A 20,052-nucleotide genomic window follows, 5' to 3' on the forward strand; every position below is an offset into this window, starting at 1 on the left:
AAAGTGATTCTCACTTTTGGTTTAAAAGTTACCTGCACAAACAACAATTCAACTCTAAATGATCTGAATCTTTAGCTTACTGAACAGTAATTAGGCTATGCCAGACTAAAGGCTGTGTTTGATGTGTAATGTATCCGTCATACTTGCACTGGGATGACTCAAATTTCATTTCATAATGGAGACAAATCAAAACAGACGGTAAAAGGTGCACAAAGTGTGCAGATGAATATTCAATGAAAAATTACTTTTTAAGCATAAAAACAGCCCATCCTGAATGGTGCACCAGAAAACCTTAACCAGTACCTTAACCAGTATATTGCTCAAAACCTTTTGGTTTTTTTCAGTCACCATTTTGTTTTGGAAGCTTGGCAACTACAGATGGAGGCACTGTGGTTAGCACAGTGGTTAGCATCTTTCACTACACCCTAGCTATGACTGAAACACTACATTCTGCACGCTCGCCTTTCCTTCTCCATGAACGGTATACTTTGTCTGTATAGCGCACAAAAAAACAATACTTTTCACTGTATGCTAATACAGGTGACAATAATAAATCAAATCAAATCACTGCTGCGTCACAGTGCTAGGGATCCAGATTCAATTCCTGGTTTGGGTCACTGCCTGTCCTGAGTCTGCATGTTCTCCCCGTGCCTGCGTGGGTTTCCTCCAGGTGCTCTGGTTTCCTCCCACAGTCTGAAAGACGTGCTGGTTAGGTGCATTGACCCGAACAGGTGCCGGAGTGTGGCAACTAGGAGATTTTCACAGTGGCCTCATTGCAGTGTTAATGTAAGCCTACTTGCGACAGTAATAAATCAACTTTAAACTTTAAAACTTTAAGTGCGCAGTTTGAAAAAAATGTAAGAGCAAAAGCAGTTTCCAAAAATGTCTCAATTTACCGGCGAATCACCCACCTGCTGGAAATGCTTGTGGTAAGTTTGTTTCCCTGAGGCGTGGGGTTTCCGGGCTTGTGTTTGGCTCAGAGGCTGTTGTCCGGCCTTCTGAGCTATGAGGTGCGAGTGGTCCTGAGTAATGATCTGTGCCTTAGCGTTCCTCAGCTGCATTTGTTCTATCTACCCTGAGCCAGCCTTTCTCCCCCAGTGACGATCAGGTCCACCCTGTAGGCAGCTCATTCATGCCCAATGCAACTTGCACAACGCGTTAACAATTCATTTGCAACCTATTCCCACACCATCACAAATGCAGAATTACAAAGAACACCAACAAAAAAAGCCAATCAGATCGCTAACATCTGTCAGGAGAAATTCAACAGCCTGAGGCTCTTTCCTTTACAAAAGAATAACCTAAGGGGAGACTCAATAGAGATCTTTAAGATTATGAAAGTGTTGGATAGGGCAGACATGGCCCCAGGGGAATAATTTTCTCTGACCAGGTTTCAAGTTGTAAACAATCACAGCAACCTGCTCTTTTAAATATAAATTTAAGAGCTTGGGGATTTAAATGCCTTGACAGTTCCAATGAGTTTATTCACTTTTTACACACATTTATGTCGACTTTTACCAATCCTAAAGGGCACTTGACTTTTCCTAAAGGGCATGCTATCTCTCCCAAAGGTGTCCCTTACCTCTCCAAAAGGGTGCCCTACCTCTCCAAATGACTCCAGCAACTTTACTCCTTTTATTCAAATGTCAAAGCCCACAAGTCACGTTTTGCATATCCCACTGATGAAAATTGGACCTGTTTGAAGGCAGCTGAACATTGTGCAGCTGCCTCCATGAGCCACGGATGTTCAAACTACAACCTGGCCCCATTTCCCTGGCAAAAATGCCATGTGCCAAGTTTGAGAGTGAGACTTCTACATTTGAGGCTCTGGCATGATCTTGGCTAAGTCCCAGCGAAAATTCAGACCCAGAACTGGAGGCCTTAAAAGTAAGACAATAACAAATAAATCCGTTTAAGGAATTCATGGATAAAAAAAAATTATTCAGAAAGTGCTTAGAATGCGGAATTCACACCACAATAGGTAGTTGAGATGAACAACATGGATGAGTTTAAGGGTAACCTGGATATACACGTGAGGGGACAATAAATAGAAGATATGCTGATGGATTGAGATGGAGAAAGAACATCGGATTAATGGTCACCTCTGCTAATAATTCAGGTTCATCAGCTGTATGGTTTACTAACTTCAAGTTGATTTAAACTCTTGCCATTGGCATGTGTAGTTCAAACTAAAGTACCTTTTACACATAATTTAGACGCTTTTTAATGACGTTTCTCAAGTGTGCAACGTACTTCACGTGTGTTATCGAGGAACAAAGCGTGAATCAATTTTGTTTCTTTATTTGTAGTTTTTAAGTGGCTATGCTTTTTAATTAGTTTGTGCATTTCGATAATTCACCAATCACACTGCGCGGACTGTTTCTTACACTTCAGGTTTCTCTCCGATCACACTTGACCAATAAAATTCTGCTCAAAGGTTTGGCTCAGTCGCGTTGCAATAGAAAATGTTCTACAAAATGTAGGTGTCATGGGGCTTTACAATGCAGTTGCCATATACTGCGCAAAATAAAGGCTCAAATCTTGTGGACGGACAGCCTCAGCTGTTCATCACATTTCCTCTTGCCTTCAAGGACTTTTCATAGACTTTTTGCACTAGCTGGGCACTGATTGGAAAATGATTCAAAATCCATTCCTACTGGGGATCTGTCATTCACCTGTGTGAACAGACTTGTGTCTCATTAAGCAATCATATTGAAGACAATGGACCCTATTTTACCATTTTGATTCAAAGTGCTGGGCAGACTTGAAACTGGAAATGTTTCAGATCCGACTTTTGGACCCGTTCTCAGGCGACTCCATACTCACTGTACCTGAAAAAATATCAGCGATTCCGAATCGTGCTGCAGAAACTGTGGGCGGGGCTTAATACGCCCAGAATCCTGCAGCCACCCCCGCCCTGCCCCGCCCCTGCTCTCAAGCAGAGAGCTGTCGGACTCTCGGCACTCACCACCTTATTAACTGGAGCGCCCGAATCGGACTTTTGTAGAGCATGTCTGTTTCGTGCCAATTCCGGATGGGCAAACGCAGTGGTAAAGGGGGAAGTGCCGGTAAGGTTGGGCGTGCAGCCCATTAAGTCAATTTAAATGACCGTCGCGCCTTTTCCAGGCGCGGTCCCAATCGCGGCCATTTTTGGGCCTTGGTAAAGGGAGGCAGGCGCGGATCGCGCTACTCGACTCACGCCCGACTTTACCAAGTTTTCGTGCCCGTAAGCAGGCGCAACTTGGTGGTAAAATCGGGCTCTATATGAGGTCCATATAGTATGGACAAGGAATATAAGTTAGTATGTTTAATTCAATACCAAATCAGGGACAGGAAGCAACACTGAGAATGAAAGAAAGATGGGATTGAGAAAGAGAGGTGAAAGCAAAAGTGCTTCTTGATTTTTAAAAAGAAACGTCCAACACCAATTAAAATCTGGAAGAATGAGCTTCCACCCTTATACAAGTTAATTTTCAGTGTGAGAGACGATCGTATTTAAGATTTATCACGCAGTTTAATTTTACTTACTGGGATAGGCCAAAACTCTTTTTTTCTGATCTGTCCATAAGTAACCATCATATAAATACCACAGGTCCGTGCTGTTCAATGAATCTCACTCAGTGAGATACTGTTATAGCAGAGCCCATGGTGGACCAGGTCACTTCATTCAATAACTTACTGATTTCCATCTTTAATGTTCCTGCGTTGCTATGCCTAGGATTTTCACCGAGTTGGGAAGACTTGGGGTTGGGAATCCCGGAATCGGGCATATCCTTATTCTGGGATTCCCGATCCCATTTCAGGACTGTATGATTTTTGCGTGCACCATTAAAAGGTGCAGGCCAATGCCTGCCAAATACCTGAATCTGGTACCTCCGACCTGGCTGGCTCCATGATGGAGATGGCTATCTCCAATTCCTCTGCAATATTCATGGGGTTGGGGCAGGTTTTTAAAGAGTCATGGTTCATGGCCCTTCAGATGAGCCGTGAACCTTAGTCTACAAGAAGGGGCCTTTTTAAAGGTAAGTTCTAAATGTCCCACTGATGCCTCCCCTGGCACTGCCAATCTACCTATCTCACATGGCCATTCATGCTCCCTATGCCAGGCTCTGCCCATCCAACTGCTCCCTATTGCCTCTTATGTCCCTGATGTCCAGCTGTGACAATTCCAGACCCATTGGGCCCTATTTTACCATTTTCATTCTAAGTGCTAGGCAGACTTGAAACTGGGAGTGTTTCAGATCCGACTTTTAGACCCGTTCTCAAGCGCCCCCATACGCACTGTACCTGAAAAAATAGCAGCAATTCTGAACCGCGCTGCAGAAGCCTGTGGACGGGGCTTATCGCGTCCAAAACACTGCAGCTCCGATCGGCGCCTCCAACTGTGCATGCACAGAAAAAGAAATAGACAAATTCTCCCCTGCCACATCACAACCAGGCCAGATAATGCCTCCCCTTGGCCCCCTCAGATATTGCCCCACCCGCACAACATTACTGTCCCCCTTATCCCCACCCTCCACTTCCTTCCACTGATCACACGCAGAGTGGCAGCGGACCCCCCCTTCCCCCCCCACCAATCACGTGGAGTGACAGCGGACCCCCCTTCCCCTCCCACTGATCACACGCAGAGTGGCAGTGGACCCTCCTTCGCCCACACCGATCACACGCAGAGTGGCAGCAGACCTCCCTGTCCCCTCCCTCCACCAGAGATTGATCTGACCGGCCTCCTCCCCCACACCCCTGCCACCACCACCGATCTGAGTCAGAGAGCTGCCGGAAGCTCTGAACTTACTTCCTCAAAAGCTGGAGCTCCAAATTGGACCTTTGCAGACCATGTGTGTTTCACGCTGAATCTGGAGGGGCGAACGCCGTGGTAAAGGGGGACATGCTGGTAAGTTTGCAGCCCATTAAGTCAATTTAAATGCATGCAAATGCATTTAAATTGACGTCACGCCCATTCCTGGCACGGTCCCGACGGCGGCCATTTTCAGCCATTGGTAAATGGGAAATATGCGCGGAGGTGGATGCGGATTGCGCTACTTGCCTTACACCCGACTTTACCAAGTTTTTGCGCCTGAAAACGGGTGCAACCTGATAGTAAAACCAGGCCCATTATCATAGAAGAATCATAGAAACCCTACAGTACAGAAAGAGGCCATTCGGCCCATCGAGTCTGCACCTACCACAATCCCACCCAGGCCCTACCCCTATATCCCTACATATTTACCCACTAATCTCTCTAACCTATGCATCTCAGGACACTAGCGGGCAATTTTTAGCATGGCCAATCAACCTAACTCGCACATCTTTGGACTGTGGGAGGAAACCGGAGCACCCGGAGGGAACCGTATAATATTTATCTATGCTTGCTGAGAGCCTTACAATCATTGGAGTACTTGAACACCTGCAAATCAGAGATTAATTGTTTGATTTTACAGTCCAGGTGCTCTGATCACTGCTGTCAATTTCAAATGTTTGTTTACAGAAGTTAAGTGGTTTCAAGGGTTTGTGGTCTTTAGTATTGTTAGTTTAAAGTGTCTGGATGAGTGACGTTTCTATTAGCTTGCAGTGAAATGACTTTGTTTTCAAGACAGGAGAAAGTATGAATGAATTGCTTTTTTTAAACACATCCCACTATACACTACAGGGTTCACTGGTTCTAGACAGTGCTTAATAGGTTAACGTGCATAAAGTGCCATAGCTAGGCATAGGAGACATGAGGAGTCATGGAGGCTGGGTAGATGGGCAAAGCTTGGCAGAGTGGGCATGGGAAACCATGGTGAGTTTTTGGGGGGGCATGAGGTGACATGGATGGGGCAAGGGGAGTGTTTGGAGGGTGAGGGTTGGAGGGCCTCTGTGTTTTTATTCTAACACATGACTGAGGCAGGCCACCTCTGCACTCAGAAACCCCTGTGGCTGCCTCCAAACTTTTCCCCATGTCGGCTGGCCTGACTCCATCCTACATCCACTCCTGCCTTGGAAGATCCCGCCTCAGCAAGCACTTTCTCCTGAAATGCAAGTGGGTTGAGCTGGGAATTTTCCTGACTCCTGCTACCCACGTTGAGGATGAAAATCCAATCTCACCTGTTCACGCATGGTCGCCAACAGTTACTGTCCAATTTTCTGTCGAGTGACAATGAGCACGGAGAACCTCACCATTATTTCAAATGTATACTCGGGCCCAATATTTATAACATAACCACATGAGAGAGAGAATTCAAAACAATGTCAAGATCAGTCTTGTGCTGTTTCCAAATTGCTTTGGCTAATTTGCCCTCTTTGCCTGCCCCACTGCTCCTGGGTCTTTGACATATCACTGATCTGGAACCTCTCCTTTCATATTTCAGGAGCTATTTGGTTCCGGCAAGGCTGAATGTGTTGACCTAAGCAACCACATTAATTTAATACATGCCAAGGGGCGGCACGGTAGCACAGTGGTTAGCACTGCTGCCTCACACTGCCAGGGACCTGGGTTCGATTCCCAGATTGGGTCGCTGTCTGTGTGGAGTTTGCACGTTCTCCCCGTGTCTGCGTGGGTTTCCTCCGGGTGCTCCGGTTTCCTCCCACAGTCCAAAGATGTGCGGGTTAGGTGAATTGGCCATGCTAAATGACCCCTTAAGGTCCAGGATGCTTAGATTAGAGTGATTAGCGGGGTAAATATGCGGGATAGTGGCTGGGTGGGATTGTGGTCAGTGCAGATTCGATGGGCCGAATGGCCTCCTTCTGCACTGTAGGGTTTCTATGATTTCTATGAAAAATAAGTGTATAAAACATACACAGTGCAGTGAGAGAGCTGTGATTAAGTCAAACCATTACAGTACACCACCACAAATATTATCATGTGATCCTATAACCTTCCTGTTCCCCTCTCTGATCCTGCACAATCCCAATTTTGCCATTCCCTCCCAATCTCAATTATAACCTGTCTGCCTCTCACATCTAAGTCTGCTGTCTCTCTCTCTCTCAATTACTTACAGTCGAATCCATTCACTACATGTAGGAATGAGTGCCCACACTTTTAATTGTTGTTGTTATATTTGTATTTATTTCAAACAATTATTTAATTGTTCGGAGTCAGGGAGGTTGATTAGCAGCAATTAATAATTATCCTGTGATTAAAAGGCTACTGATGTTATTAATTATCAGCATTAACTTTCTGTGACGGGTGCAATGGGCAATTAATAGCTGATGCGGCAATTTCATGAATCTAAGATGAAGTGCGAGACATCCACAGAGTTAACAGCGGATTGGCGGAAATTGTCCGGCAGCTGGTGGCAATTCACAGGTTGTCTCTTCCCTTGTTGTAAATTGCTGGCTGATTTGTGCTAATAACAACAACAGTCATTCATGCACTTGTTATTTTTTTCCAGCAAATTTGTCCCCATAATTATAAGTGCCATTAGCACACATTAGTGACAAGAATGTGAGAATTTTCGATATGTATGTTGTTATAATTGGCACAGAATTTTCCCCAGTGCCACAGACCTGGGATGGATTCAAGTTGGGGCCCAGTTTTGCACAGCACCCAATTGGAACCATTGGGTGGGATTGAATGAAGGTGACGGGGATCTCATCTGTTGGCTTGAGAGTCGGCCAGAGCCCTGTATTGTCTCTTTATAGGGATAGGCTGCTGTATTAAGGCACTTGACAGTGGTGGCCCTTCCCTGGGATTGATAGCCCCCAGTGAGGCAGTGGCTGCTGCCAGTGAGACCATAGAAATCATAGAAACCCTACAGTGCAGAAAGAGGCCATTGCAGGAAGGCCCATGCATAGCCTCCTGCCTGCCATCAACTGAGGCCCATCAGTGGGCAACTGCAGAGTTTCATGCCGCTTCTGCTGGTGTTAACCCAGCAGCGGGTACGGGGCTCGCCAGGAGGACAGCATGACAAGCAAATCCATGTAGAATTGTTTGTCCGGAGTGAGGCGGCTGTGTTGATGACAGGGGGGGTGGGGAGCGGAGCTGGGATTCCTCATTCAAAGGGAACTGAGGGACTGACATGGGACCCAGCATCATGAAGGGGGAAGACATCAAGAGCCAACTCCCCCCCCACCCTTGCTACCTATCAGCCTCCCCCTTGTCCACAACCCACCCTGTGAACACCCAGGCCCTACCCCCATATCCCTACATATTTTACCCACTAATCCCACTAACCTACGCATCTCAGGACACTAAGGGGCAATTTTAGCATGGCCAATCAACCTAACCCGCACATCTTTGGAGTGTGGGAGGAAACCGGAGCACCCAGAAGAAACCCACGCAGACACGAGGAGAATGTGCAAACTCCACACAGACAGTGACCCAAGCCGGGAATCGAACTCAGGTCCCTGGAGCTGTGAAGCAGCAGTGCTAACCACTGTGCTACCGTGCCGCCCTACCCATACCTACCCGAGGGCTGGTATTACCACAGGGTCCTAGAACATAAGTGAGCGATGGCAGGACGGTGTTCACAGGGTGGGTTGTGGACAAGGGGGAGGCTGATAGGTAGCAAGGGTGGGGGGGGGGAGTTGGCTCTTGATGTCTTCCCCCTTCATGATGCTGGGTCCCATGTCAGTCCCTCAGTTCCCTTTGAATGAGGAATCCCAGCTCCGCTCCCCACCCCCCCCGTCATCAACACAGCCGCCTCACTCCGGACAAACAATTCTACATGGATTTGCTTGTCATGCTGTCCTCCTGGCGAGCCCCGTACCCGCTGCTGGGTTAACACCAGCAGAAGCGGCATGAAACTCTGCAGTTGCCCACTGATGGGCCTCAGTTGATGGCAGGCAGGAGGCTATGCATGGGCCTTCCTGCAATGGACAAAATCGGGGTGTCGGTGGGAATGTGGCTGGGTCTGCAGCCGACACCCTCCTGCCTGATTAAATGCCCGTTTGTCACCCAGCCTGTCATGGAGAGGTCGTTCAATTCTGCCCCTTGACTTAAATGGAATGGTTCTCACTTGTGGCTGGGGCGTCTTCCAGAAGTGGGCTGGGAAAGTTGGAAGGAAGAATCATTCCTGGGCACATTCCTGCATTTCTTGGTGAGTGTGCGCGTGTGTGCGTGTAAAACAGAGAAAACGTACTCCAAGAATTCCCTTTCAACCATGAAACGTCCTGAATTCATCTTAAATACAGTTGATAAAAGAGGAATGAATGCAGTGGCCCAGGTTTTGCGAGGCTGGGGCATGTTGAAGAGTGTGCAGTTAGTTAGAATTGTTCACGCACATTTAGAGTTTCAAAGGTTTTTTTGCCAACAAGATTGTTGTAAGTGTGAGCTGATTATAAAACCAGGAGGCTGACGATTGCGATTGAAGGATTTATTGTCGTTATCTACCATCAGACTGTGAATATTTGATGATATTCAGCTGACTGAGCTGCCTTACACAGCTCTGGCTCAGTCTGGACCCTTGTAGCATATCATATGAGAATGAACAGTAGCTCACGTTACTGAAGCCAGTAAGCTTAGAAACAGATGAGTGCTTCACTGAATATATATTGATACGCATCGATAGTCGAGCTCATATCCCTGACAGGTAGCGGACTCTGAAGGCGAGTGCATTTGGTTAATTTTTGAAAATGCTCTTGTTCCGGTAATTTTACCTGTCGATTCTGTAAGAATTCACCTTGACTGTCAAAGCCCTGACTTTAAAATATTTCTGTCTTTCTTTCTTTCTTTCAGAGGAAGTATAAAGCTGATTTGGAGGGGGACAAAATGCTTTGCTTTTATTCAGCTGACTCTGCACCTGCATATGAGACACAGAAGAAACTCGTCCCATTGAAAGATGTAAGACACTCGAATGATTCTTCCTCGAGCTTTCTCCTCTTTATCTCGCGCTCCCTGAGGTACTGTTCCAGCTAGGGAATAGCTTCAACCACCCTTCACTACCTCCGCAGGTGGCTACTGCTCATGCACCAGACTAGACAATTACTTTCATCAGACGATTTCAGTCATAAAGGCATCACCAGCTAACAAGCTATGGATTGAACATGGGTGTATGGCTCAGAGCACCCTGGATTGAAGTATTTTATTAACTCTTGAGTATGAAGTTTATTATTGCCCAAATATTAATAATAAATTCAATATTTATATTTTTAAAAAATGAAGAGCTGAAACTGATTTAGAAAAATATTTTCTCCCACTACTTCAGCGCAGAATAGGAATGCTGCACTGTCCAACACATCTGACGGAATTCTCCGGCCATTCACGCCCCTCTGCCGCCACGACTGTCAGTGAGGATGGAGATTTTGGCGCTCAGTCAAATCTTCATTCACTGCAGCGGGATGGGAGAATCCCGGCTGCGAGCAAAGTCGGAGGATCCGGCCCACTGTCTTTCTGATGAGATGGTGAACCAAGCCCTATCTGCCTGTTTAACTGGATGTATAAGATCCCATGGCACTATTCACAGATCAAGGGAGACCCGCCCAACATTTATCACTTAACCAGCATCACCAAACCAGATTGTCTGATCAGTCATCTCCAATCTCTGTATGGGGACTTATTGCATGCAAATGGGCTGCTGCGTTTCCTTAAATGACAATAATAATTACACCCCAGAAAGTATTTCTTTGGCTCTGAAGAACCTTGGGAGCAATTCAGAGGATGTGAAAGCTGTGACGTAAATTCAAGTTTTTTTTCATTCTTCCATTTTGATTTATGGCAAAGAATTCCATAATTTAACCAATGTTCTTCCTAAAGAAATTAACTTGCTGGATAATTTGTGTTTTTTCCCTTTAATGTAGTATCAAAATCTTGAGATGGAAATCAGTAGGGTTATCTTTTGATTGAGGATGCTTGTATTTAATGATATAGGCAGATCCAATAAAGATAGCAAAGCCACAGGAATGTGAGAGTGGGAGGGCATCTATAGTGAGTGTGCTTAATGTAGTGTGTGATATGCCATTGGAATGTAATGTATTTTTAGCTGTCTGCAATGTCCTTCTAAGTGGAAGAACTGGACTATTGCAAAGTCACCTTGTTAATATACATTCTGAATGGATTGTTTTGTTCTTGCATTGAGTTTTCAAATTGGGAAAACCAGGCATCCTGTTGGATCAAAGAAACTCCATTCACTAAGATTTAAATTCAAGAATTAACAATGGGCAAAATTTTTCATCGAACCATAGAATCCCTGCAATGCAGAAAGAGGCCATTCGGCCCATCAAGCCTGCACGCACCTTGGTGGGATAATAATCCCACCCAGGCTCTATCCCCGCAACCCCATGTATTTACTCTGCTAATCCCCCGACACGAAGGGGCAATTTAGCATAGCTAATCAACTTAACCTGCACATCTTTGGACATCTTTGGGAAGAAACCAGAGCACCCGGAGAAAACCCACAAAGTCATGGGGAAAATGTGCAAACTCCAGGGGTGGCACGGTGGCACAGTGCTGCCTCACAGCGCCAGGGACCCGGGTTCAATTCCGGTCTCTGGTTACTGTCTGCATGGAGTTTGCGTGTTCTCCCCACGTCTACGTGGGTTTCCTCCGGGTGCTCCGGTTTCCTCCTACAGTCCAGTTAAGTTGATTGGCCGTGGTAAATTGACCCTAGTGTCAGGGGGATAGCAGAGTAAATATGTGGGGTTGTGGGAATAGGGCCTGGGTGGGATTGTGGTCGATGCAGACAGGATGGGCTCAATGGCCTCCTTCTGTACTGTATGGATTCTATGATTCCACACAAACAACCTCCCAAGACTGGAATTGAACACAGGTCACAGGTCCCTGGCGCTGTGAGGCAGCAAAGCTAACCACTGAGCCACCCTGCCGCCCCTTTTATGGCCACTTCAAGGCAGGGGTGGGTAAAATGCGGCAAGTTGTTCGAAAGTCCACCGACTTGGTGGAGACTGTAAAGTTCCACCCAATATATTGACCCAAAAGGAGATTGCTTAATTTTTAACTGACCTCTGATGTGAGACAGAAAATTTTGAGTATACTTGTTTCTGAAAACCAAACAGACCTTGGGACTGTTCCTTGATTTAGTGTCAATAAGTATTTTGGATGTGGCAGGGCAAGTTGATAAAGTTACAAAAATGATACAAGCGGGAATTCTCCAGCCGTTCCCATCCCGCTCCGCTGCCAGCGGGAATGGAGAATTTGGCGCTCAGCCAAAACTTCGCTCACTGTAGCGGGTCTGGAGAATCCCAGCTGTGGGCGAGGTCGGAGAATCCGACCCCTAATTTTATGTATCATTAACAGGAGCATAGAAGCAAAGAGTTGATGCTAAATATATTCAAATTGTTAGATCATGGTTAGAATCTAATTGTTGGAACTTAAAATAGGGTACCTCTCCTCCAAAAGTGAACAAGCGTGGGATTTTCCACTCCCTCCGCGGCATGTTCATGAATGGCAGAAGGTGCTCACCATTGGCCGCTGGTGGGATCTTTTGGTCCCCCCGACATTACGGCGTTTTGCATGGCTTGCTCGTCCTGCTGACATGGGTGGTCACCTTCGGTGGGATCGACAGGGAAGTACCGGAAGATCCCTTCCCAGGTTTTAGACACTGTACTTTGGGAAGGATGTCAAAGCTGGAATAGATGTGTAGCAGACTTGCGAATATGGAAGCAGGCAAGAGAGATTTTCATTACAGGAAGAGGTTATCAGTGAAAACATTTAGTTTCATTGGAAAAGAGGAGATCAGAGCGATATTAAAAACTACGAGGCGCTCACGGGGTGAATTCACTGCTCCCACTGAAGAGTAATGCAATAAATGGAAAGCAAAAATTAAACTGAATAGAGTGAAGATATTAGGAGATTGTTTTTTATCCAGAACATTGTTAGGATATGAATCATTCCATACAGGAATAGTGGAGGACACAGAAATCCATAATCGATATTTAAAGAATTAATATTTGGAAAAAAGTAACTATAAAGATGGCTGCCACAGGTGTGATGAACCAAATAGCTTGCTTCTAGGTTATATAATTGTATGATTCCATAATTCATGCTTTATTGTGACAATGGGTAGTTTGAGTTATGGAGTATTTTCATTCATTATTTTCTGATAATTGCCAGTAGCATCCATTGTTCCTATTTCAAATGACTTTCCTCATCTTTGTATGTTTTTGAACCTTTTCCTGTGCTTTTAGATGTACTACAGGCAGAATGTGCAGCAGTTGAAGTACACATCAGTGACAGACACTCCTGAGATTGTACAAGCAAGAATTAATGCACAGCAGCTAAGCAATGTAAGTCTTGGAAGTAGCTGAATTGATACAAGGACTTGGCCCGATGAATGACCTAGGATAACACTGCCAGCTATAAGGATGCAGAACTATTCCCTTTAACTGTTGCAACTGTTTAAGCGCAGATTGATTTTCATTTTACGAAAGATTTTCAGTCAGAAGGAGGCACAAAGAGAAACTTTAGCACTATTATTTTTCAATTTAGCATACTCCGTTCTGTATGCCATTTAGTTAACACCTTTGCCCCTGTATTTGTTTTACTTCCAGTTGAATTATCGAGCACAATACGAAAAGACTAAAACCCAGTACACGTTGCCCCTTGAAGTGCCACATCTACTTAAGGCCAAGGCTAATGCAGATTTGTACAGTGATGTAAGTATCAAAACTCAAGAATAAATTGTTCAGCATGAGAACTTGGTATTTAATTGCAAAAAGAGGATGTTATTAAATTGAACGTTAATCTGATAAATAACACTATTGGGGGGAGGGGGGTGGATTTTCCACTCCCGTTTCAGGGGATGGGGATCAGTGGCGGGAGCGAGAAATCCCGCAGGAGTCCCAAAACGCGAATTCCGCAGGTGGGATTTCCCGTTCCTCTTGTCCCCAACCCCGCCAGTGATGTAATGAGAATCCCGACGTTCAACATCGGATGTCCCATTTGAATATATTTACATGTTGTTATTATCAGACCTTTATGCCTCATAGTCTCCCCACCCACATCCCCACTCCAGCCACTGTGCCACATGGGATGTGTCTGGGTGCAAATTTCATGTTAGTTTCCTTTCTCACAGGTCCAAGGTGAGAATCTGAAACAGTAAACATGACGGAGAAACCCGAGAACTGTGGGTGGCACAGTGGTTAGCACTGCTGCCTCACAGCGCCATGGACCCGGGTTCGATTCCTGGCTTGGGTCACTGTCTGTGTGGAGTTTGCACGTTCTCCCCGTGCCTGCGTGGGTTTCCTCCGGTTTCCTCCCACAGTCCAAAGATGTGCGGGTTAGGTGGATTGGCCATGCTAGATTGGCCATGCTAAATTGCCCCTTTATGTCAGGGGGACTAGCTAGGGTAAATGCATGGGGTTATGGGATTGTGGTCGGTGCAGACTTGATGAGCTGAATGGCCTCCTTCTGCACTGTAGGATTCTATGATTCTGTGCATGTGTGATGTTGGCAGCATACACAGTCGATAAATAATGTTAACTGTTCCTCACTGGTTTGCTGCAAAGTAGTGTAATACTAACAAGAGGCCAGGAGATGGCAGCCTTATTCTATATAATCAGCACCTTGACGTTTGTTATTCCTAGTCGATCAGTGTTTACTGCTACACAGCACTTACTCATTTCTCCATTTCTCTCTGGTCAAAAGCTGTTTAATTTATTAAAGTTACTGTAACACCATTCTAAGCATTGTGACTCGGATTGTGTGTGTTTTACATTTCGATATTTTTGCATTTCTTTGTTCTTTATAACTCAATACCCTTTCATTTATTCTAATATCTCTTTTGATTGCAAGAAGATTTTAATAGCTACACTGTTTGTATGTTTGTCAATTATTCGAATCTCACTCAGCATTCTGGATAACCCGTTAAACACCGAATCTATGTACCTTTTGAAACCCTTCAGTCCATCAGCTATGGTGGCTGTAAGTCGGAAGGTTGTGGGTTCAGGTCTCACACCAGAGCCTCAAACACAAAATCCTACCTGACACTCGGATACCTGACATTACTGAGGGAGTGCAGTGTTGCCTTTTACGTGAGGTGTAAAACGAGGGCCTCATCAGCCTTCTCAGGAGGATTTAAAACATTCTATGGCAAATATTTGGAAGAAAGGTCGGGGACTCCTCCTTGGTCCGTAGTTATCCTTTGGCCAACATTATGGCTGGAATCTTACCACCGTTCACGCTGGCGGGATTTTCCCGTCCCGCTGCAGTGAACGGTGATTTGGCTGGGCGTCAAATTCTCCGACCTCGCTGCAGTGGGGCCGTGGCGTGAATGGCTGGTTAGATTGTGCCCTGTGAGAATAGTGGTTGCTGCAGTGGTATTTGTGGGCTTTGCCGCGTGGAGTTGTAGCTGCTGCCTTTCCTACATTACGTCGGATGATGGACAGACTCTTGTCACGATAGGTTTTCTGTCAGAAAGCTGTGGGTTCAAGTCGTACCTGAGGACTTGAGTACAAACAATTAGGCTGACATTCCAGTGCAGTCCTGAGGGAGTGCTGCACTGTTGGAGGTGCTGTCATTTGGATGAGGCCCTGTCTACACCCTCGGGTGGATATAAAACATCCCACGGCACTATTTCGAAGAAGAGCAGGGGAACTATCCCTGGTGTCTTGGCTGATATTTATCGTTCAACCAACATCACAAGACCAGGCTGTCTGTTCATTATTGCATTGTTGTTTGTGGGATCTTGCTGTGTATAACTTGCCTGCTGCCTCCCCTACATTGCAACAGTCTCTCCACCTCAAAAGTATTTTGTTGGCTGGACAGTGCTTTGGGACATGCTGAGGTTGGGAAAGAGGCATCTTTTTATTAATGAATAGCAGTCAACAAAACAACATCGCCTTAGCAAGATTAGGCATCAAAAGAAAGGAAAATAGATATATCCTACAGAGAAGGAGGCCATTAGGCCCATTCACCAATGCTGGCTCTCTGACAGAGCTGCCAATTAAACCCAACCCTGTCCTTTCCCAATAATCCTGCAATTTAAAGGATTGATTATTTTTACAGAAAAACTGCTTCTGTCTCAAGTATGCCAATCTTGTGCACTTAAAAATAACAACACAGATACGCATAATATATAACTTGAGTAAACTCTTGTGTCCTCAGATCAAGTACAAAGAATTCTGGGAAAAGAATAAGGGCAAAGGGTTTCATATGAAGCTGGATTCGATCGCCCTGTTAGCTGCCAAAGCCTCTGGAGACCTGGCCAGTGATGTGAGTTGCTGTTTCTTTCTGTCCTCAGCCTTGGTAACCTATGGACTGTACAGCACAAAGCCATTTCCATAGATGCTCGAGGCTTCTCTCCGGCAGGCATGTTGTAGTTGAGGTGAATCGAAAAATAGCGACAGTGGATGAAAAATAAATGAACGTTGACAAGTAATTATTGTTTGTTCTGGGGAAGAAATCTCATGGTTTCAGGGATTGAATGTGGGAGTTTATTTCTGGAAGAGAGTTGTTGCAGCGAAAGACACAATGCATTCACAATCGTGTGGAAAAAAATTACCAAAGCTGCCACACAAAAACTGGGTCACAAATTTCTGACTATCTCAGTGTTGTGATGAAATAGAATTTAAGATGATGGGCCGGGAATCTCCCAAAAAAATTCTAAGTGTTGAATTTGTGTGAAAACTGGAGTAAATCCCGCTGGATACTTCAGTGGGCAGTCTCAAAATGAACCTCCCACACACTCCATGCACTGCAGAGTGTCTCAGTGTGAATCGCGCTGAAATTTAGTGGACCTATTCCCGCTGGAGAGGCTGGCAGCGTAGCGCTGAGTGGGCCACTGCGCGTGCGCCAATCTGTCAGCGCTGAGATCCGTGCATGCGCAGTGCCGGCTCTCCACCTCCCCCCCCCATGGCCTGATAACTAGACCTCATTGCATACCCACGCCCAGCCACGATCCCCCCCCCCCCTCCCCACCGTGGTGCGGAACCCTCCCCCACCCCGATGGCCAGCCCCAATCACTGGCCTCCCTCCCTCCACCACCAATCCCAAAGTGTAGAGTGGCAGCAGGGCCACCACCCCCACAGATCGCCCCTAGAGGCCTCGCACCCCCATCAGGCCTTGCCCCATTAGGCCCTGCCCCCTTGGCTTTGCCCCATGTCCGATGGGCATTGCCAAGGTGCCTCATGGACATTGGCACTTTGCCCCTTGGGCAATGCCAGGGGGCTCAGGCTGGTGCTGTCAAGGTGCCAATGCCCAGGCTGCACCTCCTCGACACCCGATCATCAGGGGGCCTTGATGTCCCCCCCTTCACTCCAGCGGGGTCGGGTGGCCAGCTCCCCAAAAGTATGGGAGCTACTGTAAACCGTGAAATACTCACAGTGGGGGCAGAGAGGCTAGGGGGCCCGGAGATTTCAGTCCCAGAAGTTAGGAAGCACTTGAAGCATAAAAGGCAGTGGAATCAAAAAATATCTTCCCAGAAGGTTGTGGATACTGATTTAATTTAAAATCTTTAGATTCTCAACATTTTTTTCTGTTCAAAACTGATTTCAATGGGTGTGGATCACGTGTGGTTAAATGGAGTTGTGGTACAAACCAGCCAAGGTTCGACTTGGTTGCGGAACGAGCTCGAGAGAATGATCCACATTGGATTTCTACTTGACCCTGACCTCCCTCTCCATCGCAGAATGTGCTCACATCCTCCTCAGCAACATCACACTCTTCCATCCTTTCCTCAGCCCACTGGGATCCTCAGTCATGCTTTTGGCATCTCTGGATTCGACTATTTCATTCCTCAGCTGCCTATCCTTCCATCGCCCGAGCACTGTGAACCAACTCATCCGAAGTTCTGCTTCTCGCACCAAGGTGCACTCGCCCATCAACCCACCCTCACTGACCAACATTGGTTCCCAATCCTCCAATGCCTCGAATTTAACATTTTCTTCCTTATGTTGAAATCCCTCCCTGCCTATTTTTGTGACCTCCAGCAGTCCAACCCTTCCCTCCCTCCGATTCTAGCCTCTTGTGCCTCCCCCACCTCTGTTTAGCCTGACCAACGATGACAGTGCCACCACCTACCTGGGTGTGAAATTGCTGTCCTAAATCCTTCACTTTCTTTCTCCTGTGGTGCATTTTTGACCAAGCTTTTGGTCAGCTTTCTCAATGTATCTTTTTTTAATCTGTGTCCATTATCCCTTCCCCATTCCTGCCCTCCTTCTCCATCCCATAGAACCTTGTGAAGTGCCTTGGGATGTTTTTCTATGTTGGAGGCGTTATATCAATTTCAAGTAGTCCTTGGAATGATGATTTCTACCAATGCGACCTATTCAATTTCGAATGCACCACATAAACTCTGCAAGGAATTTTGTACATTCTTCGGACAGGGCAGCCTGCACATGGAGCACTACGGAACAGACTAGAAATGATAGTTTCTGATATTCACGTACAACATTTAATGACTTTGCATGACATTCCACTTCTCCGCTATTTTAACTGGTTTTAAATAAATAGGTTGACGCCTTGTCAAAATAGAAGGCACAGGAATATCATATGAAGGCGAATTCCAAGCTCACAAGATTGAGAAAGTGTTTAAATCATTTATTTTAGCTTTTTATCACCAGCTGACTGCTACAGGTTTTAATTTAATTCTTTTTTTTTCCCCCGCTCTGTTGTTTGAAAGATAAAATACAAAGAAGCGTATGAGAAAACCAAGGGCAAAGCAATGAGAAGCAAAGTGTATGATTCGAAGACTCTGCATTCTCTGCGGGTTTCCAAGATGAGCAGTGAGGTATATTAGATAAGAAAAATCAAAATCCCATTATTTACTTCAGTTCAATATGCAATTTAAAATCATTATGGATTAGCACGTTAGCCATCAGAGGCTAAATATTCCTTCCAACGGGCATTGCATCATATCTTTCGTACTCCTGATCCTTTATTTAAAAATTGGAATTTTATACAATAGCTTGAAGTAACATTTTCAAAATGTTTTCTCAAGTTAATATACCGTTAACTTAGAACTTTAGATAGAATGTGGCAGGAATTCTCCAATCTCGTAAGCTGCTGCTGCCAGCGAGAACGGAGAATTTGACGTTCAGCCAAATCATCACTGACAGCAGCGGGACTGGAAAATCCCAGCCACGGGCGAGGACGGAAAATTCTGGCCAACGTGTCGAAGCAAATAAAGTATTTGAGTTGATTTCTTCATGTCACAAATAGGCTTACATTAACACTGCAATGAAGTTACTGTGAATGCACCATTACTCCAAAATATTACATGCCTTGCGTCAGATGAATAATTCAGCGCCTTCACATTTACTGTATTAAAGGTGATACCTAGATAAAGGTGGTTGTTGTTGTTCAAATGGCTAACTTTTATTCTTCTTTAAAATAGGTAGAGTATAAGAAGAACTTTGTAGAGACAAACACCAAATTCCACTTACCATTGGACATGGTGAACCTGACACATGCCAAGAGAGCGCAGGCTTTGGCCAGTGATTTGGAATATAGGAAGAGGCTCCATGAATATACGCTGGTGCCAGAAGACATGAAGGTGAAATGGGCAAAGAAAGCCTATGGACTACAGAGCGAGGTGGGGCTAAGATGAGGCAAGAGTATGTGCCTGCTTTGCTTATTTGATCTTATACATCTTAATAGAGGGAGAAAATTAACATTTTAAACTGTTTGCTTTAATCTTATAGAAGGGACAGAACCACTTTTTAATAAATAAAATGCTGGAAATACTCAGCAGGTCCGGCAGCGTCTGCGGAGAGACAAATGGAGATGGGAATTTTCCGGCTGTTCATGCCAGCGGAATCTTCTAGTCCTGCCGACGGTGCACCCCGTCCTCTACGGCTTTCCTGGTGGAATCAATGGGAAATCCCATTGACAGCGGCGGGACCAGAAGATCCCGCTGTCTGCCATTGGTGGGTCACCTCCCGCCACCAAGAAACACGCTATGGAGAGGCTAGGAAAACCCTGGCCAGATTTAACGTTTCAGGTCAATGATCTTTCGTCAAAACTGGAAAGAAAGGTAGATATGTACAGATTTGGAGCAGGTGAAATGAGAGTGGGTGCAAAAAGACCAAAAGCAAAGATGTTAGTGCAAAGAGAAAATAATTAATGATGCAGGGCCTAAGCGTGTGATAATGGAACAAGTAAAAAAACAAAGTAAAACTTTATTTATTAGTCACAAGTAGGTTTACATTAACACTGCAATGAAGTTACTGTGAGAATCCCCT

The 20,052-nt window shown here is 45.5% G+C and overlaps 1 protein-coding gene across 2 annotated transcripts in view; it reads left to right on the top strand.

The window, feature by feature from the left end:
* Positions 1-20,052, top strand: part of nrap (nebulin-related anchoring protein) — a 114,444-nt gene that overhangs the window by 33,637 nt on the left and 60,755 nt on the right. For both annotated transcript variants that reach the window (XM_078223276.1, XM_078223277.1), the window contains 6 exons: positions 9,656-9,760; positions 13,060-13,158; positions 13,423-13,527; positions 15,977-16,084; positions 18,492-18,599; positions 19,206-19,403. In XM_078223276.1, coding sequence (XP_078079402.1) covers positions 9,656-9,760; positions 13,060-13,158; positions 13,423-13,527; positions 15,977-16,084; positions 18,492-18,599; positions 19,206-19,403 — 723 coding nt within the window. The remainder of the gene's footprint in view (positions 1-9,655; positions 9,761-13,059; positions 13,159-13,422; positions 13,528-15,976; positions 16,085-18,491; positions 18,600-19,205; positions 19,404-20,052) is intronic.

Source organism: Mustelus asterias, chromosome 11, assembly GCF_964213995.1.
Source record: "Mustelus asterias chromosome 11, sMusAst1.hap1.1, whole genome shotgun sequence".
In the NCBI taxonomy this organism is placed as follows: domain Eukaryota; kingdom Metazoa; phylum Chordata; class Chondrichthyes; order Carcharhiniformes; family Triakidae; genus Mustelus; species Mustelus asterias.